The sequence below is a fragment of the Amaranthus tricolor genome, chromosome 16 (assembly GCF_026212465.1).
Source record: "Amaranthus tricolor cultivar Red isolate AtriRed21 chromosome 16, ASM2621246v1, whole genome shotgun sequence".
Lineage (NCBI taxonomy): Eukaryota > Viridiplantae > Streptophyta > Magnoliopsida > Caryophyllales > Amaranthaceae > Amaranthus > Amaranthus tricolor.
This window is the reverse complement of record NC_080062.1, coordinates 1810181-1836083: the sequence shown is the minus strand read 5'-3', so window position 1 is coordinate 1836083 and position 25903 is coordinate 1810181. Positions and strand designations below refer to the sequence as shown.

Sequence of the window (25903 nt, the reverse complement as noted above, 5' to 3'; positions counted from 1 at the left end):
TTCAAAATAAACACGAAATTACTAACAATAATCATCATTAAAGAGTATAAAATGATATGAATAAGTGCACATAATTGCACTTATCAACATACATGATACACCTGACCCCATGTTTAACTTCTATACCACCCCGTTTAAAATATTTCTAATTCCTTAAATTTTACTTTGCCTGTTTTATTAAGGATGAAAGTCTATGTGAGGGAGAGACCACTACAATTAAGTTGATTAGGGATAAAACTAGTTGGAGAAGTCGAATTCGTGTCTTAGACCATTGATGGTTATCTTTTCTATGATTATTATTTGTGTCTTTATAATTAACAATTCTATTTCTTTGGTTGATGCTATTTGTCTTGTCTTGCTATTCGCCTTGCATAAGGTGTGTACTGGGTTTTTTGTTTTCATTTGTAATTGCATGTCAGGATCTAACTAGTCGCAACCTCCTTATCTCTATTGATAAGTGTATGGCTGTTGTCATCCAACCCTCATTATTCCTCAATCATAACTTCTATAAACGGCCAAACAAGTTTAACCCAGTATTATGATGACAATAATGCTATTTCAATAAAACAAATCTAAGAGAGTAGATTTTGGTGATCAAATTGATCATTGAAATACTTTTAGAATAGAAAGTATGGCTCATTCACCAAAAACTTTCCGAATATCTCCAATAAGGGAGTAGCTTTACTGCCTCAATGACTGATTGGTACAAATAGGTACACCTACACAGATTTGAAGAGAATCGCAACTCCTTCAAAATAAAGCTAGGCGGCGAGGGAGGCTATAGTATTGTATACAAAGGAAAACTACACAGTGGGCATCAAGTGGAAGGGAAAATTCGGAAGGAAACATCAAAGGAGATGTAGATATGGTGGAGTTCATCAATGAAGTAACATGTATCCGAAACACCAATCATAAAACATTGTCAAACTCGTAGGCTTTTGTTATAAAGATTCAAAACAATCAGCAACTCTCATGGCCACCAACGAGGATTCTACACTTCAACTTTAAGCCCAATAGTGAGCAATATTTCCGCATTTGATTTAGAAGGTGTTTGAGGAAGTCAAAGAGCTAAAATGAAACAAGATCTCATCGTGAATATATTTTATCTTCTACATCACTTAAATAAAATGAAACAAATCCCAAGTAGAGGATGCAATCCAATAACATACCCCTAAAGTCCCAAAGAAGATAATGGACACAATGAAAGGTATTCAAGTAGGCATATCCATATTTACAATATTAATTAAGTAAAGAGAAGTTTATTAAGTAAAGCTTTTATGATTTAGGCCTCCCTACTGATATAATGAATGCATTTCCAAACAAATAGTCAAAGAAGGAGGCAAAGGACACATTTTTCATTGTTCAATCACAATCTATAATTACAATATTAATTTGTAAATGGAAAATAAAACAAAAGACAATTGAATGAAAGAAATGAATAGATGAGATAATTGGAGAGCATAAATTTGAGAATGAAATTAAAATAATTACAATATTAAAAGAATGAAATTAAAAGAAATTAAATGAATGGGTGAGATAATTACTGCATCTTAATTTTGCGAGGGAGGATTTTCTGCAAGGAATTTGTATGCAGAAATTCATCAATACAACATAGGATTCAACTGTAAGATTAGTGATACTAATTACTCTATTGGGTATGTTGAAGAAGGGGCTAACGGCCCGATGGGGTGTTCTGCTAGCATTGTAATTCCTGTTCTTGAGTTTTCGGCTCAGCAAATCGGAAATTGGAGTGTAAGTCATATTGTTGGTGAAGGGTTTGAAGCAAAGTATAAATTGAAAGATGAAGAATTATTTACTGAATGTACAGAATCAGGAGGTAGATGTGGGTTTGAGGATAGCCAAAATACGACTTGCTGTCTTTGTTCCGACGGAAGTGTTCGATACACGTCTTCTGCAACACCCGGTATGTTTTTCATTTTTGATTTTAGTGCAATCTGTCAATAATTTCCGCGATTTCAAACCTACGGCTATAGATATTGGCTTGGTAGCAAGCCGGATAATATTCAATTGTACAATTGAAAATTCTAACATATTCTGCAGTCTGGTATCTTTGAACAAGTAAACAAAAATGATACTCTGCACAAAAAAAATCCAAAATATCCAAGACATGAAGTTCTCTGTTCAATGTTTTTCCTTGTTCATGAACATCTTCACCTTGATCATCCATAAATTAGTAGATGCCGTTAATATGATGAATGTACAAAGCTCAGTTGTGGGAAGGATGTTTTGTGATTTCATTGATGACATCTTCGGAGAAATTCTATCTTGTAGATATGAATTTAACTTCATAAAACTATTTCTGTTTCTCCAGACGTTTTAGTGAATACCGACCTTTGCCCAGACCCAGAAAAGCTGTGCGATACATTTGATACCACCTTGCATTCGAGAAATTACAGCCACACACCAAGAGCTGTAAATGGTATCCGAGATGGAAGGGTCTTGAACCCTCCGATGGTGAGCGGAGGTGTAGAAGGATGAAGAAACACAGAGTATGACTACAAACATGAAAAGATCAATGTTTTGATGAATAAAGCACACAACAACATAAATGGTATTTTAGACACCTCCTCTCAAATGGGATTGCATTTCATCAACTATTCAACAACACATTAAATAAATAACATTCACAATGTTTGATCACACACTATCAAGCTTAAAGTTTCCACCTTTCATGGAAACATTCACACTAATACATGAAGACACTTAAGAGCTTTCAAACCCTATTTCCTTCTGTTAAAATATGAAATAAATTGTCCAGTATACTTGAATTAGGGTTAGTTTAGCAGTTACATAGTATTTGTTGGTTACTTAATAGCAGTTATTTGATAGTGGTGCAGTTATGTGCGGTTATGGATTGCACTTGTATAAATCAGAAACTTGTGGTTTAATGAAAGTAAGTTTTTCAGAAAATAAACTCCCAAATTAGATGTTAAATTAGAAAAACATGGTATTAGAGCCGCAACGATTCTGAATCGTTTTTGCAGCTTCATTATTTACCTAATAACTTACCTGAAATTCCAAAATGGAAGAAGAACCAAGAAACGTCATAACACCAGATCAACCAGTTACGATGGGGCAAGTGTTGCAACTGATCAACCAATTAAACACCAACAAATTACCCACCGAAAACACCAACACCCTCTCAATATCAGAGAAACTAACAAACCAAAATTACACAAAATGGTACAGGCTGATGCACTTGGCCATCAGTGGACGAGGTCGTCTCAGTCACATCATCGACGACCCACCATCCAAGATCAACCCAGCGTACAACCAATGGACCAGGAGTGACTCGATTGTGATCTCATGGATTTTGGAGAATATTGACCCAGATCTGGTGAATCAGTATCTCGATTTCCTAACAGCCAAGACGTTGTGGCAAGGGATTGAGACGTTATACAACAGTGGGAGAGACGGCCTGCAAATATTTGACCTAACAGTCAAAACCAACAAAACTCAACAAGGGACAAACACAATCGAGACCTACTACAGTACACTACTCATGCTTTGGAAGGAAATAGATAGAAGACAACCGAACCCCATGAGAGATCCAGAAGACATTATCATCTACAAACAATTAACACAACAAAATCGGCTATACCAGTTCTTAGCCGGAATCAATGAGTCATTTGACAAAGACAGAAGGCATCTTCTCCTTTTAGACCCAGTCCCAACAGTGGAGGAGGCCTATGCAAGCATAAGGAGGGAGGTAATGAGGCGTCAGATCATGAAGACGGAAACCTCCCCCGATCTTGACTCATCAAGCACCGGTGGGACTTACTCAGCAAAGGGGAAGTTGTACCGACGGGATGATGAAAAGACTCACCTGAGGTGTACCTACTGTGGTGGTACGAGGCACACAAGAAACGAGTGTTTTAAACTCGTGGGTTACCCGGAATGGTGGTCGGATACTAAGAAAAGGGGAGAACGAAAGCCGGCTCGATTTCTAAATCAAAATCGAATGGGAAAAGCAGCCATAGGATGGAGCACAGAAGGCCCAACATTCATGGAAGAAGGGGAGAAACAAGGAGAAGCCATGCATGTGAAGAAGGAGAAGCAAAGCAAGGAAGAAGGTACCAGAAAGGAAGAAGGAGGCGCCCTTACCTTAGGGTTCAGGGGAGGAAATGAGGGAAAAGGAGGAATCCCTCCGCCTTTTAAAGGGAAAGAGTCACGTGACTCGCCTATCCCTTTCAAAAACCTTTCATCTCCTTTAAATAACCCTTTATCTTCTTTACATACATCGTCTTATTTTAAAGATTTTAAAGGAGGTTGGATCTTCGATTGTGGTGCCACTGATTCAATGTCATATGACCCGAGCGATTTTTTAACTTGTGACAAACCCATGAAAAACATCATTAAAACAGCTAATGGGGAAAAATTGAAGTGAGCGGCGCCGGGACTATTTCTTTTACAAAAAATCTCACTTTAAAGAATTGTTTATTTGTCCCTGATCTGTCACATAAATTATTGTCAGTTAGCCAGCTCACTAGAGATCTCGATTGTACTGTTCTCATTAAACCTGGATGTTGTTTTGTGCAGGATGCCCAGACAAGGAAAATTATTGGGCATGGTATTGAGAGAGGTGGACTTTATTACTTGGAAGAGGAGTCTCAAAAAGGCAAAGCGGGTCTTGTTCGCGAGTCAGAGGAAGGACAACCATGGACGTGGCATCGACGTTTGGGACATCCATCAGTAGAGTATCTAGAAAAACTTTTTCCTAATTTTGTAGGGTTGAAATCTGAGTTTAAGTGTGAAACGTGTATTCTTGCAAAAAGTCATAAACACTCATATTCTAATAGTTTGAATAAAGCCGATACGCCTTTCATGTTGATTCATTCTGATGTGTGGGGCCCTGCTCCCGTAGTAGGCTTACATGGGTTTTCATACTTTGTTACATTTATTGATGATTGCACCCGAATGAGTTGGATTTACTTCCTTAAATAGAAATCTGAAGTGTTTCATGTGTTTGTTGAATTTTATAATATGATCTGTACCCAATTCCAAACCCAACCTCGCATGTTTCGAACTGATAACGGGAAAGAATACATTAATTCTAACATACAACAATTCTTTAAACAAAAGGGACTTATACATCATACTTCTTGCCCTAATACACCCCAACAAAATGGAGTGGCAGAACGGAAAAATCGCACACTCCTTGAGATGACCCGTGCTATGATGCTTGACTCCCATGCTCCCACTAACCTTTGGCATGAAGCTATCGTCACCGCTAATTACCTTACCAATAGACTTTCCACAAAGAGTATTCAATACCATACACCCTTAGCCACACTCCAAACACATTACTCTGTACCTTCCTCGCACACTCTACATCCTCGTATATTTGGGTGCATAGTTTTTGTTCATTGTCCAGCTCGGGTACGAAACAAATTTGAACCAAGAGCGATCAAATGTGTTCTTATTGGATATGGTAGGAATCAAAAGGGTTACCGGTGTTATGACCCTTTAACTAGGAAAATCTACACCACCATGGATTGCGAATTCGTTGAGCATGAATACTACTACCACCAACTTCGATGCCAGGGGGAGAAGAAAAATGACGATCTCAGGTGGTTAGTCACTCCGTGGTTGTCCAACCTAGACTAAAAGGATCAAGTAGACGATGCTACAGAGTCACCTCACCAAGATATTTTGTCCACTCCTCTACCACTCTAAATCCTGTCTGGTCATCAGGTGAGTCATGCAAATCTTGATAGTAATGCTCCAGAAGACACTAATAATGAAAATGTGATTGTTGACACTTTAAATGATGAAAATGTGGCTGTTGATAGTGTGAATGAGGAAATTGTCGCAGATACAATTGAAACAGGGAATCATGATAATCAAGATGTTGAAAGTGAATCATATGTTTTACCCCCTCGTTCCACTCGAGGAGTTCCTCCAAGGAGATATGATCCAGATAATGAAGCAATACATTCGAGATATCCCGTAGAGAAGTCTGACACAGGAGGTTTATCACGTAGTGCCTTAGCATTCAAGACAGTCCTAGATACAACCAAAAGCCCGACCACGGTCGAAAAAGCACTAACTTCCGCTCATTGGAGAAAAGCTATGGAGGAAGAGATCAAAGCTTTCAAGAAGAATGGCACATGGGAAAAGTGCACCTTACCAAGTAGAAAGAAAATTGTCGGGTGTAAATGGGTATTCATAATCAAGTACAATTCAGATGGCACAATTGAAAGATACAAAGCCCGACTCGTGGCAAAATGGTACACTCAGACGTATGGAGTTGATTACTCAGAAACTTTCTCTCCAGTTGCTAAGCTCGACACAATTCGAGTTCTATTCAGCATTGCAGCAAACTTAGACTGGCCTCTTCATCAATTTGACGTGAAAAATGCGTTCCTACATGGAGAACTACAAGAGGAAGTGTACATGGAACCCCCACCAGGGTTTACATCGGGATTCTCAGAAAATGAGGGGTGCAGGTTGAGGAAAGCATTGTATGGGTTGAAACAGTCACCTAGAGCATGGTTCGGAAGATTCACCTCTGCGATGAAGAGATTTGGTTACCGTCAAAGCAACTCAGATCACACCTTGTTTCTCAGACGAAGAGGAAGGAGAATAACATGTCTGATAATATATGTTGATGACATGATCATTACAGGGAATGACAAAGAAGAAATAATCAATCTAAAGGAGAAACTATTCCAAGAATTCGAGATGAAAGATCTTGGCAGACTGAAATACTTTCTAGGGATTGAAGTTCTCAGATCAAACAAGGGAATCTTCATATCCCAGAGGAAGTATGTTTTAGACCTGTTAGCTGAAATAGGGATGCTGGACTGCAAGCCTGTTGAGACACCAATAATGATGAACCATGGACTTCAGATGATTGAAGGAGGGAAACTGGCTGATCGAATGCAGTATCAACGCGTGGTAGGGAAGTTAATCTACCTAGCTCACACTAGGCCTGATATTGCATACGCAGTAGGAGTAGTTAGCCGGTTCATGCACAAACCGCAGGCTCAGCACATGAACGCAGTCTACAGGATTCTCAAGTACCTCAAAGGATGCCCTAGAAAGGGAATCTTATATCAGAAGAATGGTCACCTTGATCTTGTGGCATATACAGACGCTGACTGGGCAGGAGACAGAGACGATAGGAAGTCAACATCGGGCTACTTTACGCTATTAGGAGGAAATCTAGTCACGTGGAGGAGCAAGAAACAAAAGGTGGTTGCCATGTCTAGTGCGAAAGCTGAATTTAGAGGTGTAGCAAAGGGAATTGCAGAAGTTCTATGGCTAAGAAAGTTACTAACTGAACTGGGATTTACCCCTACGAGGAGTTGTGAGCTATACTGTGATAATCAAGCGGCAATCAACATTTTAGAAAATCCAGTTCAACACGATCGCACAAAACATGTAGAAGTTGACAGACATTTTATAAAAGAGAAACTAGAAGCACAAGTGATTAAACTTCCACAAGTCAAAGGATCAACTAGCGGATATTCTCACAAAGGCAGTTGGATCTCAGTTCTTTGAAGAAGTTTTACGCAAGTTGGGTGTTGGTGACCCGACTACCCAACTTAAGGGGGAGTGTTAAAATATGAAATAAACTGTCCAGTATACTTGAATTAGGGTTACTTTAGCAGTTACATAGTATTTGTTGGTTACTTAATAGCAGTTATTTGATAGTGGTGCAGTTATGTGCAATTATGGATTGCACTTGTATAAATCAGAAACTTGTGGTTTAATGAAAGTAAGTTTTTTAGAAAATAAACTCCCAAATTAGATATTAAACCAGAAAAACACCTTCCTATATATTAGCCTCCCCCATAATTCTGATACTAATTTTAGGCCCATTATATAGCCCACAATAAAGTAAAAGAACCCTAGTTAAGAACATGACATGTCCCAATCGAAAACACATCAATATTCCTCTGACCACAGGTACTCATTCGAGCAATATGGTGTCTTGGTAAAGCACTCAATGCCTTGTTCGCGGCCCTGTTGCAATCCCCTCTTTGCTTCCTTGAAGCACCAACTTCATGGCACTCCTTCCCTCTTGCATTCTCACTGTCCTCATCAATGATGTATGCCATGGAATGAGCAACAATGTGATCAAATCACTTCCAACATCGGGTGGTTTGGCACTTGCACTAACATTACTCTTGCGTGTTCTACTTCACAATTCTCAGGAAGTCCCTTTATAAACCAGCTTTCCTGCAGTAACATGAATGCTTTTTTTATACTTAATATTTGGAATCCCAGCGAGGTATTTATAAAGTTCCCCCAGGTAAATGCAAAATTAATATATCTATCCCAGTGAACTGAGTCTTTAGTTGATATTATAAAAGATAAAGGAACCTTATGGGACTTAAATTGGATAGCTGAAAACGCGAAATGTGATGCTTACCGTAAATCAAATGTGGTGTGCGAGTATGATGCAACAAGTTTTACTTGTGCCCTGACGAACATCATGGTCGCCCTACATGCTACAGCAACAGCAACAAGAACATTGAACTCCTAAAGCTTATCATCCCTTGCAAAGAATAAAATCACTAAAGAAAGATAAAGATATTGAGGCTTTGTTGAAAAAACATGGATCCCTTGGTCCAAAGAGGTGCTCTACACGGATTTAAAGAGAATAACAAACTCCTTCAAAATCAAGCTGGGCGAAGGAGGCTATGGTATTGTATACGAAGGAAAACTCAACAGTGGGCATCAAGTGGCAGTGAAAATTCTGAAGAACTCATCAAAAGGAGATATGGATATGGTGGAATTCATCAACGAAGTTGCAAGTATTGGAAACACCAATCATAAAACCATTGTTAAACTCCTAGGTTTTTGTTACGAGTGTAAGAAACGAGCTCTGGTATAGGACTATATGCCTTGCGGTTCTCTTGAAAAGTTCACACATGGGGGCAGCCATAAAAACACTCAAATCTCACGGGACAGTTACTTTGACATTGCAATCGGAATTGCAAGAGGGCTGGAGTACTTGCACCAGGGGTGCTACATGAAGATTTTACACTTCGATATTAAGCCTCAAAACATTCTATTAGACGAGAATTATTGCCCCAAGATATCTGATTTTGGCCTGGCTAAGATATGCCTACAGAAGGACAGCGTAATATCAATGTCGGAAGCAAGAGGTACAGTTGGGTACATTGCACCAAAGGAATTTTTCAAGAGTTACGGCAGGGTATCTCACAAATCAGATGTTTATAGCTATGGGATGTCGGTTCTAGAAATGATTGGATGTCGAAAAAACGATGATCCTAAAGTGGAATGCAGTAGTGAGCAGTATTTTCCGCATTGGATGTACAAGTAGCATGAGGAAGTTCAAGAGCTAAACCAACTAAAGATCACAAATGGCGAGGAGGAAGCAACACTTAGGAGAAAGATGGTAGTGGCGAGTTTGTGGTGCATACAACCCAACCCATTGAGCAGACTTAAGTATGACTAAAGTGGTGGAGATGCTTGAAGGAGCACTCGAATCACTACAGATTCTGCCTATGCCCTCCCTTAATCCTCATATGGCATTGCAGCAACATTCAAATGCTACGGCCATACTCTCAATAGGTGGACTTTTTCACGAATAATGCTTCTTTGAATCTTTTATTTGAAGTTCTAATTAGACAATTTAGCCAATACTTCGGGCTCATCTGTGCCGTACAAAGGATAAGTCAGCAAAACAAACTAATTATGCCTCCATATTCAAATTTTGCATGCAGCATCCAAGCAGGTTTAATTGGAGTAATTATTTGCCAAAGTCTAACTCTATGGTCTTGTTCTAGGCTCCACTATTAGCTAAATTTTGATGTTTATTGCCTCTAGATTCAAGTTTAGACCTAACACCTATAAATAGTGGTTTATCCTATGCGTTGTTATGACTCAATATTTGGAATCCAGCCAGATATTAATGAAATCACTCCAGGTAAATGCAAAATGAAATCTATCTATCCCAGTGAGTAAGTCTTTAGTTGATTATATAACTATAACGGTCCATTTGGTTAGTCATACTAAATAATGGTAATGGGAATGCTTTATAGTGTAAACTTTTATCGAAATTTCCATGTCATTTCCATGGTGATGAAACTTTTATCACAAAAAAGTTTTTTTTGTTACAAATTTTCATTACTACCTAATACCATCTCTCCCAGTGGTAATGCATTGAAATGAATTTTATGAAGAAAATGAGATGATTGAAGTTGGATAAGTATGACCATCAAGGTAGCCAAGAGATTTTTCAACCCAAAATATACTAATTTTTATTCCCATTACCACCGTTTATTACTACCTACCAAACGGGCCATAAGAGATAAGAGGGACATTATGGAAAGCTATTCAGACTGGTTTCAAGTTGAATTGGATTGCTGAGAACGCAAAATGTGATGCTTGTCGTAAATTAAATGGGGTTTGTGGGTATGATGCAACAAGTTTTACTTGCTACTGTCGTGATGATCATCATGGCCCTACATGCTTTGTTAAATCCCTTGACGGTATAAGTCCTCAAACTCTTTTCATTACCTATTAGCAGAATAAAAGGTACCCAAGTGTAAATATCGGTTTTGGGATATTTTAGGGTCATTTAGTGTGAATCACGAATTCAAAAGGCGAATTAACTAACGAATTATATTACATTGCTGCCAAGTAAGGCAAACAAATTGTTAGCAAATCCACAAAAACGAAAAGAGTACTGATTTATGTAAAGGGTAATATGTAACTCAAAACAATCTATAAATAAATTAGAGTCATCAATATCAATTACAAAGATGATGAACGCAATCAGCAACATATTCAAATAAATAAAATGATAAAATATTTACTTATCTGATATCTCATCAGAAACAAGGATGATGTAAAATAATCTATAAAAGCTATGGTACAAACTATACATGGGAAAGTAAAAACAAGGTAAACATCATCAAAGTTAATTGAAGATATATTACCTTCAACAGGTCTAGTATACTAAATTTGGGAGTAAAGGTCTTGAAGAGCAACATACAACGGTTCAGCAGCTTTTGGTCTATCCACATTCCCAAGCAGAATATCAGCTGCTGTGAGATAAGGATCACCATAGAAGCGTAGATTTGTATCTATCCTTGTTGAGACTAAATTTCCTTCCAATGATATGCCTATAAACGCCCCTGCGACATCAAAATTAAGTGCAAATTCCATCAAAAACAAACTCAAGATGAAATTTTAAATTTCACAATCAAGATTTGGGTTTAACTTTCAAAGCTAGAAGATGAAATCCTCTAGAAGTAGGCTTTCTGGAAGCAAAAAAACTAGATTGACTTGAGACTAGTGACTACATCCAAAAGTTGCATTCCTAGCCGTTATTAGATGACTGATTTTAAATCAGTAGTTGGAAAATCAGGGAAAGAAAAGATCGTATTCAAGTGTACAAAAATAGTGTTATCACTAAAGTTCTGCCCACTTCAACTAACAAAAATAAAACTTCTCATTGAACTGCCCTTTATAAGAAACCTTCAAACAAATTCCTTCCAAAATACAAATCCATGACAATTTCCATTGAGTTTGATTTCTTCTGTTGATGTATACATGTTAATCATTTGACCTTCTTCAACATGTTAGAAACACAATTAGAGGGATTTTATAGAAAAACCTCGATAATTGGGTCACAAATTATGGCGAAATGCGTTCAACATGTTAGAAACACAATTAGAGGGATTTTATAGAAGAACCTCGATAATTAGGTCACAAATTATGGGGAAATGCGCAATAGCCTCGCGCATAGAAACCACAAAATAATAGGATAAACTTAAAGTCGACTGTGATCTGGGTAGTTTTTTTATCAGAATTTGTTATAAAATGTCTAATTTTTAAAATAAGTTAATTTTAAAGGTTTTCTTGAAATTTTTCCAAAAAAAATTAAAAGAAAACTGTTTTAATTTGAAAAATAAAAGACAAATCTCTCACGTTGATACAGCAAATCCCATATGTTGTGACGCTTTGGCATTGTTGTTAGTACCAAAATCTTCAAATATGATCCCAAGTAAAGATTTCAACGAGATTTCCAAGATTCATCATGGAATAGTGCTGTGGGGATTTTTGGAGGAATATTTCCTTAGACATGATTAAAATTGACGAGATTTTCAGACCCTTTATCTCCTGCTCGAAGATCTGCTTCAAGCAATCTTCCAACAGGACCAGCAGCAGCACTGCAGCCAGCCCCAAGAGAAAAGTACATGCGACTGCAAAATGCCATCACAGCTTTGTAATCATGAAGCACAATCACGAAATCTGTGAGCTCACCTCCAATCTATTGGCCAAAAAAGAACTTCATCACCACCATATGTAGCTAACAGGAAAACATGAAAAAACAATAAATACTATCAACCAAAACTTTCTATATAGGCTATAGCTCCTCTTTTCACAAAAATTTATACCAACATCAGAACCAATACAAAAATTTTGCACAAAAACGTTGTCCATTTCAAAAGATATTTGGAACACGATTTAAAATAGACACCATACATTGGCACATCCGCACATAATGTGCAGTTAATTTCTTGTAATCCAAAAGATATAGGAAACAGTTAGAAATGAAATCAAAATGCAAAAAATGAAAAGAACAAAAGTCTATTCAGTCGGCTCAATGTGGTTCTTAATTCTTAGCAAAGTCGAAGCATTTTTCAAATTGAGTAATAAACAGTGTGCTTGATTCAAATTTTAAAACATAACAGCAATGCCAAAACCTTTATCCTGACAATATGGGTTTGGCTATCTGAACCAGAATAAAACATGGGAAATTGTAGTTAATGTATGTAAGAGAGCATTTTCCACGCTTATTTGTTTTGGTTCGTGTAGCCAACTCCATATTTTGAGCTTAAGGTTTTGGAATTATTGCTCAATATGAAATCAAGCACAAACACATCATCAAAAAAACTAAACACAACATACAGATGTTACACATGGTCGAAACACGATCCATTATTTAGCATTGAAAACGAAGCCTCGAAACAAGATATATGACAGAATTCACAGGATTCAATTCAAAATAGTATTTTCTAAAAAATACAATCTTAGATAATCACCAGAAAATCATGGCTTCACTGAGATGATACGAGTAAGAATACACATGATGAAACAACTACAAAAGTTTCTGATCAAATATCGTAAAAGTTTATTTGGGAAGAATGGAGGGAAAGGAAAGGAAGTGATGGGCTTATTTTAGTAGGGAAAGAAATGAAAGGGATGAAAATCTTCCTCCCCTTCCTTTCTCCTCTCCCACCCTCCATTCCTTTCCCTTCCTTCCCTTCATTTTTTTTTTATTCATATGCACTCTTAGTTTTATTTTTATAAATGACTACTTGATTAGAATGAATCAAAAATTAAGAAAACATTTCAACTACAGCATATAAACCTACCTGAGCTCCCCATCCCAGGCCAACTGAAGCAACTGCAGAAGGAGCAGACCATGTTCCATCCATTTTTGGAGCGACTACTAAACCAGTTCCCATCTTGTAAGCAACTGCCGCACCAACTTTGGCAACAGTCAAAATTGCAAGGCCTTTTGCTCTTTTAAGAATTGCTGGCGGTATAGATTTCTCAGGATTCAGCCTGTGAACCTGCAAAAAGCTCTGCATGATTAGAACAAATACATAATATAATAAAACTGCATTCATTCAAGAGAGAGCCCATCTGTTCAAACTATTATAAGCATATGTGTACCATGATAATGATACAACCATACAAATGCATCAAATATCTAATTAACACTAATGACGTTGAAACCAATATACAGTATACTTCACCAAACAGTATACTTCAAATATCTAAGTAATAGTAGAAAACAATACAGAACACAGTTTTACCTGCCCATAATTCTTCAGAGTGAAAGATGCTTTGTATATCTCATGCTTCATGGATAAACCAACGGGAAGATTCAACCAGCCTCTTGTACATGTCCAATCCAACACATCATGTTTTGCTACCTGTACGGCATTACTGATCTAAAACATCTTTCAAAGCACTATAATTGGACTCATTAGCCTCAAGAAGCGGCGGAGCACTGGGTAAATAGACAGATGAATCCAAGACAGTGTCCCCATTGTTTCCAGGTCCAAAGAAAGAAACATTTGAAGGTGAAACCTGTTTACCATTAACTCCACTTTTATTCTGTCCAGTTAGAATAGAAAATATTCCAGCCAATACATTCTTCAGGTTAACGTCTGGAAGCTTATTAGAAAGTGGGAAATTAGGATGCTCCTCACTTGAATTGTACATCCCATCAATGCAGGGATGTAAAGCGCCCTTCAAAGAATGTGCTACTGATGAATGGGTGTCAGCTTCTGGCATAGTCCACGCAGAATCAACATAGTCATCATCATCATCAAGATAATGAAGCTTTTTCTCCTCCCTACCCACGTTACTCAATGAAGAATATGAAAAACTTTTGCCGGACATAGCCATACTCTATGCGACATATGAAAATTGAGTAGATCTACAACTTCTGGGCGCTGCTGCAAGACAGAGATCCCAAAAAAAAACATAAAAAAGTTCAAAGCACTAATCAGACAAGCTGCATTTACTAAACTGAAAATCAAAATTAGGATAGAGGAAAAAGTGTAGAAGCATATCATTCAAAAGAAAAAAACAGGACTACACATCAAGCTCCAGATAGTGTTTTTATTACATGTAAGAAACATGGAAAATTGGCCCAGACTGGAAGCCAATTTGAGAAATTTTTCATTTAAGGAATTTTTCTTAACCTTCTGACAAGAAATCAGATATAAAAAAAACTCTCTGCTGTAATATACAAAGGTGGAGCTAGGGAGGGGTGGTGGCGGCTGACGCCCTCACATGCTTTTGAAATTTCATCACATATTATTGAGCCTTAATCTTAAACGATTGAAGTCGGCTACATGAATCCACATGGATTCTTCTTCTCCATTCATTTTGATTTTCCATCATCTCAAATTTGTAAGTCTAGATCCTTCATATCTTTTCCCACCCTTGTCTTTCAAATTATTATTGATTTTCATCACCATCTTATTAAGTCTCTCAAGCTTCAACTTTCTACCTTCCTTACCGGTAGCTAATACTTCATCTTTACACATGTCCAAAGCATCTTAAATTATGCTCTTTATCTTTTTCTCAATATTTGCAATGCCTAAACTCTTTCTTATATTTACGTTTCAAATTCTATCGACCAAAGTATGTCCACTCTTTTCTCAAAGCATTCGCACTTTCGCTACTCCCATCTTTCTACTATGATTATTTTTAACGCCCAACATTCTGATCCATATATTAGCATCGGTAATGATCGTTCAATTAAACCTTCCCTCAACATTGAAAGCACACCTTAATTTAGAAGCTCTTCATTTTTAACACCCATATCTCCATTTTCACCACTCACACTTAATTGTATAGGTCACTGTTGGATGTCTCCAATACCTTGCAGTATGGAATCAAAGGTTTTTGAAGCATCAACGTATGAGATCCTAACCAACAAAGGTCATAATATTTTCCACCCTACTTAACACTAAGCTACAATTAATTGGACACCTATTATTAAAAAAAGCTCCAATTGAAGAAAAATGGACATTATTGGCCAAAAATAATACTTTTACATATTACATTGTTTCAGTCTGTCAGGACAGGAGCATCAAGCCATCAACTATCAATCAACTCATTAATGGACACAGAAAACCAACACCTTTGCATATTTCAAACCAATTGCCCAATAAACCTTAATTATGATACGTACATAAACAACAAAAATTCAACATCCCAATAAAACTAAAGACAAAAAAAAACAACAAACAATAAGTTAAAATTATAAGCAGCTTGCAAATTGTTTGATAATCATTTCAACATTTTGATATCAAATTTTTGTCAATGAAATCAATTACAAAGTGCCGACAACACAGAAATGGAAAATTTAGGATTACGTTCTTGAAAAGTTCAGTAAATCCTAAAATTTAAATTCTACGAAACGGCAATCTTGGAGTCAATCAAAAGAGGAATTAGTTACATGATTATTATTTATTACATACCAAATTGAAAAAATCGTGATTGAAATTCCTTCAATAAGCAAAATCTATCGAGTTGATCAAACGATTGCGATTTGCGAAGACAAAAGAAAGAAGATTAGGATTTGGGCCATTGGCATATAACATACATAAGAGGTTCCTTGAATTGTAAGGTACTGTGCTTCTGGGGCTTTACTATTTCAAAGCCCATTTCCACACAGGAAGACCACATTAAGCGTTTAATGCGATCCTGTTTGATTACACAAATTTTTTATTAAAACCATCTCATGGCGTAATATGAGCTAATTCAATATTTAGTTTTAAAATGTCAAAAAATAAATTATTTTTCATTTACTTAATTATTTTTTTAAGAAAACAGACAGTAATTAGGCTGCTTATATAGATTCATCTCAATGTAAGACGGTCTCATACAATATGCGCTCAATAAATAAATGGTTTTTTGTTTGACGTTTTTGTTTGCATTTGGCTGTTTGCTATTCGTTTTGTCAAAGTTAAAAGAAATATCAACTAATGCTTCTATTCCAAAATAACCTGCAATATTTGCTTTTTTTACGCAATTTAATGCACTAATTTAATCTTTAATATTTCAAATTATGTATAATAAAAAATTGATATTAATAGTCTTTGCACTAAGACAATAAAATAAGATCTCGTTTTGACTATGTTTTAATTTATAAATTAAAAAATAATCACAATTTAAGAGTAATGAATGAATCGTGTAATATTTCTAATATTACAATTAATTCGGAACAGAGAAAGTTGTAAGTTTTGTGAAAGATCGTCTTTTAGTGTGACAACCTCAAAATAAGAAGTTCATACTCAAATATGTTGTACTTCATATAGTTCATATATGGAACATGTCTCATATGAAATCGTCTCAAATAACAATTTGTGTTTGGTAAATGACTTTTAAACCAGTTGACAAGTTGACTTAAAACAAAAAACTAATGTTAGTAACTTTCACATCGACCGTAAACCTTGGCCCTCGCTTTTTCAATAAACAATCAATACCCATCAAACTCCATAATAGTTGGTTTAAAATAATTGACATATCAATCAATAGTCGATACTCAAGTCGATCAAACCAACTAACTTTAGTTGGTAAGAAGCTATATATGGATATAATCATATAATAAGCAAGATAAAGAATCTTAAGTAAATAGATTCAATAACATAATTTAGGGCGTGCTTTATATCAGTATAAACTATTAATTAAATTTCAAGATCGATTTCATCCTTTATAATTTCTTTTTACGTTATTTATATATATATGACAAAATGACTTATCTGACACAGCAAACGAACATTAGCAACAACTACTATGCACTAAAATAACCAAAAATACTCCAATTTTTTTTTTTTTTGCTTTTACTTTCCTTACAAGCCAAGAAAGAGAGAAACCCTAGAAATTTAGAATTGATTTGATGGTTTCAATTCAACATTATTTACATTTGTAAAGAGTTTTCTTTCCAAGACCTCAGAACAAGTTTGGCCCATGGTGTAGTAAAAGGCCATAAGGTCACTTAGCTGTTCCACCGACATTTTCTCCATAATTTTCCTTGCTAAAATTTCTTTTTCTTCTTGAACCTTTAACTTGTCAAAGTATGTATATGCATTTCTTATTGTAGCTCCTACTTCAATCATTCTTGTTTCTTGTTGTTCACTTAGCACTGCGTTAGACTGCACAATCAAATTATAACCTTTTATTATGATTCAAATTTTAATCTTACACATAACAGTATATTGTATATATATAATGATGCCATTTATTTTTCGTTCTGTTTTAGTCGTTATATTAGTGTTAATTTGTATATAAAATATGAGCTCATATTTTATATGGGTCAGGTCCATTCACTAAAAAAGGCCCACTAGAAGCCTCTATATATAAACTCCTTTGGAAGTAAATTGAGAGTAAGTCTTATATGAGACCGTCTCACCGTGAAATGAGTATATATAAGCAGTTCATTAGTAATAAAACATTAAAAAACAATGAAATTTGAATTGTATACAACAATTCTTTTTATAGTTTGGGTTGGTCGCCTCATCCAATTGAAGTAGTCTCATGATGACACAGTCTCAATAAAAAAATTAGTGAATTAAGAAAGGATGGAATAAGATCTCTCATTTGCTTTCATTAAGCAAAGTAAAACATCTTCTCATTCTAAAATAATAATATTACTACGTTATAGTAGCTTCATGTGGATACTAATTTGGGCGTCAGAGGCACCGCCACCAGGAGCCACCTCCGGGGATGTAGGTGTTGTTTTGCTGGTATTTAATAATTTTCCGGTTAACTATCGTTCTACCACCACATCCACCAAAAGGTACCTTTTATTTGCTTGTTTTCCATTTTAACTGGAACAGTAATGTAATTACAAAAAGTTAAATACCTCAAGAAAATCTTGTCCAAGTTTGAGATTGGATTGTTTAGAAGGATTAAATCCATTCCTTGTAGAGTTTAAATCTTTGGTAAGTGAAAAATTTCTCATGATAATTCTCCTTTTCTTTTCCATAGCTTGGTCCAATTTTCTTATTTTAGGAGAAATTCTTGAATTATTATTATTAACCTTTTTCTGGTATGCAATCGCGGCCTTCACAAACTCCTGTCCAATATAATATAACATTAGTTATATTATCAAAATTTTGTTAATGTTACTGAATTAAATTTATTTTTAATTGATATAGTAGAGGCTATAACCACTTGCTCAAATTTTGTAGCCTTTAAATATATTATAATATTAAGCTTCCTACTATGTTAAGATGCATGTTGAATTGAGTAACGTGAGGCGTGACTTATAATTTCATTAATTGCTTTTCTCAATTGCATTTAGAGTATTGAATATTATAAAGTTGTTGGTATCATAGTTAAAAAAAAATGAAAATAAAAACCCGTTTAAGGCCCATATAGAACTTATTTTTAGATATTTTTATATACGTAAATAAAGGGCCTATTTTGTCAAGGAACCAATTCAACCAAAAGTTTAAGCTAATGGTTGAGGCCCCAAGATATGTTATATACTCTAACATATTTAAGATCAGACTCATTTGATGTCCAACTTATTTAAAGCTTGTATATTTAAAGGACTGATTCAGGGCCTCAACGTACATCCGACCCATTGTACATGTCTAGCTAGTTGTAACTGTAGAATATGTTATGTATTCATAAATTGTTGTATGAGAGGTCTCACAGTGAGACGTGCCTCATACACAAGCTAAATAGCCCAAGTAATTCCAATTACAAAGAAAATAGAATATAAACTCTTTGTTTTAAGGTTGTTTCACTAAAATAGTCTCCTACAAGATTAGCTGATATATATTACCTGATAAGCATTTGGACAGCCCGGATAATCAAATTCATTTGATTTAGGCTGTCTCATTCGTTCAGGATGGAATTGTAGACCCATAATAAACTTGCCCTCTGCCGGATCATAGGTATTTGGATCATAAAACCCCTCGACCAACCCGTCCGGGGCGAACGCCATGGGGACAAACCTTTGAGCCAAAAGTTTAATACCTTGATGATGGTAGCTATTAACAAGGATCTCAAATTTCCTTTGTGTCTCTAATGTGTCCTTAAACCAATTGTGCAATGGGGTCTTTTCCAATACCCTAATTACATGTCTATGATCATCATAATTGTTGTAGTTAATATGGGCCACTCTTTGCTCTTTTGGTACCTTTCTAGCAAGCTCTTTGTCTACATCTTGGTAGAGAGTTCCACCACAAGCTACATTTAGTACCTATTATTAGAAAGAAATTTTTCTATCATATGAGAAATCAAAAATAACATTCGATTATTATGCTAGTGTAAATTGAATCCTTTTGCAATAATAAAAAAGTTAATTTTAATTAACTATTTATAGCAAACATCATATACACAAATATGCGAAAATAGCAAATTTAGCTGGTCTATAAACTATTTCACTGAATTCACCTAGTAAAAAGAATATTTATTTAGTGATTTAGCTGAATTCCCTTCAATATTAATTCAATATCTAGTAAGTTATCTATTTGATAGGTATAAAATGAGTTTTTTTTCGTATTGCACACATAAATAAATCTAATTAAAACAACCCTAGCAACTAAAATAAAACAGAAAAAGTACTATTTCAAATAAAGATGTGTACTATATATGTACCTGAGAACCACGACAAATGCCTAAATAAGGTATGTTGTGATCGAGACAATGTTTGGCAAGCCTAAGCTCAATCGAGTCTTTTTCCTTGTCGATAGCAGTGTCGCTAGCATGTAGACATCGGATCTCTTTAATGTCCTCCGGTGAAAGCTCACCGGAGTTCAAGTCGGATTCATAGAGGGAAGGATCAATATCTTCACCTTCACATAGTAGTACACCATGTATAGGTTCAAAGCTCTCTAATAGTTTATGAATGCCCGTAACTCGGGGTACTATGACGGGTACTGCCCCATATTTCACTATCAGATCTAAATGGTATTCACCTAAGATGACGACAAAATGATCCAAAAATATTTTCGTTAATTACGTAGGTGTGCTTAAAAAATACATTTGTAATATAATATAAATCATTAAATAGGCGAAAATATCAAAATAAAAGAAAATGGTACAAATTAGGTCTAAATAAATGGGTATATATATATATATGTGTGTTGTATTTTCTATCTAAACAAAAAGTCCATATTATAGTATAGGGTTGTTTTATTTATTTTTGGGCCCCTGAGTGAAAAATAAAAAGGGCCCACTAAGAGTACTTAAGGCGTAGTAAAATATAATAACTCTCTTATTTTGTATTTTATAACTTAACTATTTTAGGAAAAAATCCTAGAAAACTCATATTACATAGCAAATAATATAAATTATATTTGAATTCAATTCAAATTAATATCAACCTTGTATATAAAAAAATTCCGCGCCTTAAAAATTTAGGGCACTAGATGAGCCTACGATTTGTCCTTGTTAATTAACGGTCATATATATATACTATACGCTCTAACTGAAACAAGACTTGATTCTCGAATATACCAGCTGTTTAACAAACCAAATGCTCTAGCAATAAAAAATATTTTGCTAATTTATTATCAAAAGTTTGATAAATATTAATAATTATAAAATTAATAATTATAAGGGGCAGATGTCTACAATAAAAGTTTTTGTCAAAACTAGTGTGCGGAACTGTGGATGGGTCATGGGAGGATGAGTACGATATTTTGTGGATCACTTGTTTCTCGAGTGACAAGTGCTTTAAAGTTGAAATGTGAAAATGATGGAGAAGGTCCCCCCATTATACATAATTAGTGGCTATAACTATGCAAATTAATATATAACTAAATATTTGTTTATTTAATTAGTTTTGTGTCTGTTGCAGACACATAACACATTAGTAGAGTATATAATATATTTCGAAATTTTAATTATAAGTCTAACTTTTAATTAATGTATATCTTTAACATACATCTCTAAGTGAATAAATAGACTATTTACTTATAGGTTTGAATCACAGTATTATATTTTCTTATTTCAAATAAATGATTTAGTGATAACTATATAGAGGATTTATCATATATATATATATATATATATATATATATATATATATATATATATATATATATATAATGGTAATAAAGTATAATTATAATAATGTTAACTTAAAATATTGTCCCTATAACAATTGATAGTAAAAATATGGGAATAAGATTTGATAAACAAGCTTGTAGATTAGATTAGAAAAGATGATATAAATCTATTATCAAGCTTAAATGAATAATAATAATAATAATAATAATAATAATAATAATAATAATAATAATAATAATAATAATAATAATAATAATAATAATAATAAAGTGCCCTTTTAAGATTTAGGTTAGATTTAAATTTTTAGACCTTAGGGATTATTTGGTAAATAGTTTTTGATTGTTTGATGTTAGCTTTTTTAAATAAATAGTTTGAGCAATTGAAAGTTCTGACTGATTTTTTATTCCTTTTAAGATAATTGGACGGATAAATTGGGTGGTTAGAAAGATATTTGGTAATTTTAAGTATAAGCTGTTGATTTTTTTTTTGGAGGAAAAATGGGCCAATAAGCCAAAAAGCATTGAAAAAAGCTAATCATTTCGACTTAAAGCTAAATTTTCAAGTAATCTAAAAATTCTTTATCAAATAATTCTAACTTTTTAACCAACTATAAATTTAAAATCAAAAATCAACTAAAAACCGAACTTGAACCAATTTATACCAAATAACTTAGCTTGCTTGTATCTCCAAACTAACAAAACTAACTAGTGGTCTAAGTGTTACGTGTATGTGGGGCCCGACCCATATTCATACACTGATCCACTCGTAATATCTAGAAATAGAAATCTCCAAAGATTACGAACAACCCATTTAGAGATGGAGGATTTGCTTCTAGCTAATTTGATTTATAATATATACATATATAATACGTACCTTTATTATTTTACATACCAACAAAATTTCCGCGTGTATTTTTTCTTAAATATTCTGACACATAACATTCAAATATAGTGTATTACATAGATACGCATAGTACCTAAACTATAATAAATAGACATAGTATAATCTAATAAAAACTAATTAAGATGGTAAAAAAATTGTGATAACAGACGACGACGATATATATAAGTAACATTTTTACCGTAAAAGAACGGGTTTAAAAGAACTGTAATATTTTATCTTAATATTTCAAACTCTTAATAGTTAATATTACTACTTAATTTTAGTGAAATATTTTCATTTAAAAACAAAAGGATTTCTCAACTATATACCATTTCTAGCTTGTTTCTTTCAATAATAGATCATCTATGGCTTAATGCATGTATGAATTGTATTGTGTTAGTTCATTGTAAGACTTTCTCTACAATTGATGTTTAATTATTAAAACTCTTCAAATAAATAAAATGTGATAGAGCTATATAAATAATATGTTAAATCCTATCAATACATTAGCTTTCAGCGTAAACTTTTAATTATGATAGAGTATATAATATATTATCAAAATTAATTAGATTGGTTCCTTGACATGGCATTAAAAAGCTGATAGATATTACAAATTCAAATCTCATATACGATCCGACCCTCATTTTCAATTGAAAAGTTTGGCCCATATATGATGAGGACATGTATTACATATTTGCATTTATGCTTTTAATCCAAAAAAGCTTTTGTGTGAGGATTGTGGTAGAACATATAACATATCTTCAAGCTTCCATTATAAACTTATTAAACTTTTGATTGAGTTGTTATCTTATCAAGTTAAAAGAACAACAAATAAATTATTAAGAAATCAATTCAACCAAAAGCTTAAGCTGATGGTTGAGGCTTCAGAATAGATTATATACTCTAACACGGCCCCTCACACAAGAGCCCATTAGGTTAGAAGTGGGGATGCAGTACCGGCCTTCCTCAAATCTGGCACTAAATATTCCATTATAAATGAGGACTGATTGAGATTCGAACCGTGATCTCTTTTCACACTAGCTTCTGATACCATGTCAAGGAACCAACTAAACCAGAAATTTAAGCTGATGGTTGAGACTCCAAAATATGTTATATACTCTAACAATTTGTTCTTCTCTACAACTCAACGAATATTTAATCTCTCTACATTCTTTATAATTCTAATGCAAATTACGTGTACATATACTAAAAAAGCTAAAAAAGTAGGAGAAAAAAGCCCAACTTAAACTTTTAAATGAAATAATTTTTTTTAACATATATTTAACGTCAAATAAAATTTATATACATATGAAAAAAAAACTCAAATAAATGAGGACGGAGAAATTACCAACGAAATCGACGAACTTGTTCTTACGAACAGTTCGTCGAGAAACGATGAGAACTCGAGGAAGAGCAGCAGAGAGATTGGCAGTAGGAGCAGCCATGAAAGTTGAGATAGCCAGCTTAATTATATTTTCAAAAAATTGTATAAGAAAGTTTTAAAATGTATGGGAATAATGAATGAGAAATTGGTGTGCTTTTATAAGGGGGAAAAGGTTTAATTTAAAGTGGGGGAGGTGGTAGTTGTAGTCAACTGTTTATTGTAAGAAATACTTTATTTATCTCTTTAAAATTGTCATATTTTTATTTTAGTCTATTCCTTTAACTTCGTAATAAATTCATTTTAGATAAAGTCTATTATTTTCTTTAATTTTTATTTGTTTATCTTTTTCATTTTATATTACTTTAATTTTACCCACATAATTTAATATCTTTACCAGTTTCTTAATATTTATATTAAAGGTATTCAAAACAGACTCGATTTGAAGCGACTTAGTGAATTTTAAATTATATAAACATAAATATGAATGCAAGATCTGATATTGAAACGGTCGAAATATTCGACTTAGAATCAATCTAATTATTTGAATCAACATATTTAATATGTATCAACATGAATGAGTATTAGCAGCCCGGCCCGTAATAGTATTTGATCGACGGCCTCATGCGCCGCGTATGCATGCAACATTTTTCAACAAAATATATTAATTTTACCGTTTTATGTAGAAGTATTTGTTGGGTGGTTGTGATTTAGGTTTATTATTTTATTTTAGTAATAAAGAATAATAATATTATAATTATTATTGGACTAATAGTGAATGGTGGGAGGAAAATGAGGAAACTCGTTACCGATGCAATGGCCAGGTTGTTGCTAAAAGATTCAAACTTCTATGTTAAAGCCTGGAGAAAAGATAAATTCAAGATACTATTATATGATAAACTGAATACGTATTGTTACATATAAATTGTTATTATTTCGTTTTGTATGTTATACAATACAAAATCATTTAATAATATATGTTTTTTTCATATAAAAACTCATTTTATACCACTATATATGATTAATATATAGGCTCTATATTATATAATATAATTAGAAAAAATCTTTTTTCTTTTTCTAAGAAGTGTAAAATAATAGAACGAAGTATGTAGTCTCTAGAGTTTATGAACAAAAAAATTTAAAATTTTTACTTCATAAATATTACATTTTTAAGTTTTAATGGTGTACGATATTCATTTGAGAAAAAATTTTTGTATTTTTTTTCACTAGTTTTTTTATTGTTCATTTACAAACAATTCACGGTGAAAAGCGAGATGAAAAATATTTTTTTCTATCCCTTTCTAAATATTTTCCTTTAGAATTAACAAAAACTTATAAATTCCATTAATTTCACGTCGTAGTCATCTTCATTTCTACTTTCTTAACAAAAAATATCTCTAATAATCAAATAAAAGAAAATTAATTTTTGCTTATATTTTTCCGTAGAACATAACTTCATAATTATATATAGTTTTTTTTAAAAAAATAAAACTTTACCAATTAGATTGGCTAAAAATGGCTAATCAGAACCTTAAAGGTTACTCCCTCCGTTCCTATTTGTTCTTCCTATTTGGGTATTTCACAAAGATTAAGAAAAAGAGAATCTTTGGTGGTAGTGGGTATTATTTTAATTATATAATAGTGGGAAGTAATGATTGTATTGGAAGTATGAGGTTGTAGTGGGTATTATTTTAATTAAATAGTAGTGTGAAATAATGATTGTATTAGAAGTATGAGAGAGAAAATAATTATAAATAAAAGAAAATAGGTACATTAGAAGTATGAGATAAAAACTTTCTAAAAATAGAAAGTATTCTAAAGTGGAACAACTTTTGAAACTACCCGTTATAGTAATGTGGAAGATAAAAAAGGAACGAAGGGAGTATTTAGCTTCTCATATAAATTATAATATAAAATGATAGTGAACAAAAGGTTTAGATCTAAGAATTGTTATACAAAAAGAAAGTAGTAATAATTTGAAAAATAAAAGCATGCCACGAAGGAAAGTGTTTATCCAAGGGAGGGAATGTCTAGGACGGGTCAAAGCTGAGTATGTGCTGATCTAACACTTAT

General features: G+C 33.8%; 1 protein-coding gene and 1 pseudogene across 2 annotated transcripts; both read right to left on the bottom strand.

Moving 5' to 3' along the window:
* Positions 1–9293: 9293 nt before the first annotated feature.
* Positions 9294–17146, bottom strand: LOC130802268 (uncharacterized; annotated as a pseudogene).
* A 111-nt stretch (positions 17147–17257) lies between these two features.
* LOC130802266 (putative glutamine amidotransferase GAT1_2.1) lies at positions 17258–23975 on the bottom strand. Of its 2 annotated transcripts, XM_057666213.1 has the most exons (5): positions 23798–23975; positions 20152–20471; positions 19334–19753; positions 18404–18616; positions 17258–17693 (listed from the first exon to the last, which is right to left on the bottom strand). In XM_057666213.1, exons 1-5 carry the CDS (start codon positions 23892–23894, stop codon positions 17424–17426), a joined length of 1320 nt encoding a protein of 439 aa, XP_057522196.1. In that variant the 5' UTR covers positions 23895–23975; the 3' UTR covers positions 17258–17423. The 2 variants fall into 2 exon arrangements, with proteins under 2 accessions (XP_057522196.1, XP_057522197.1); XM_057666214.1 differs by lacking the exon at positions 18404–18616 and having other exon boundaries at positions 17356–17693.
* Positions 23976–25903: the final 1928 nt, after the last annotated feature.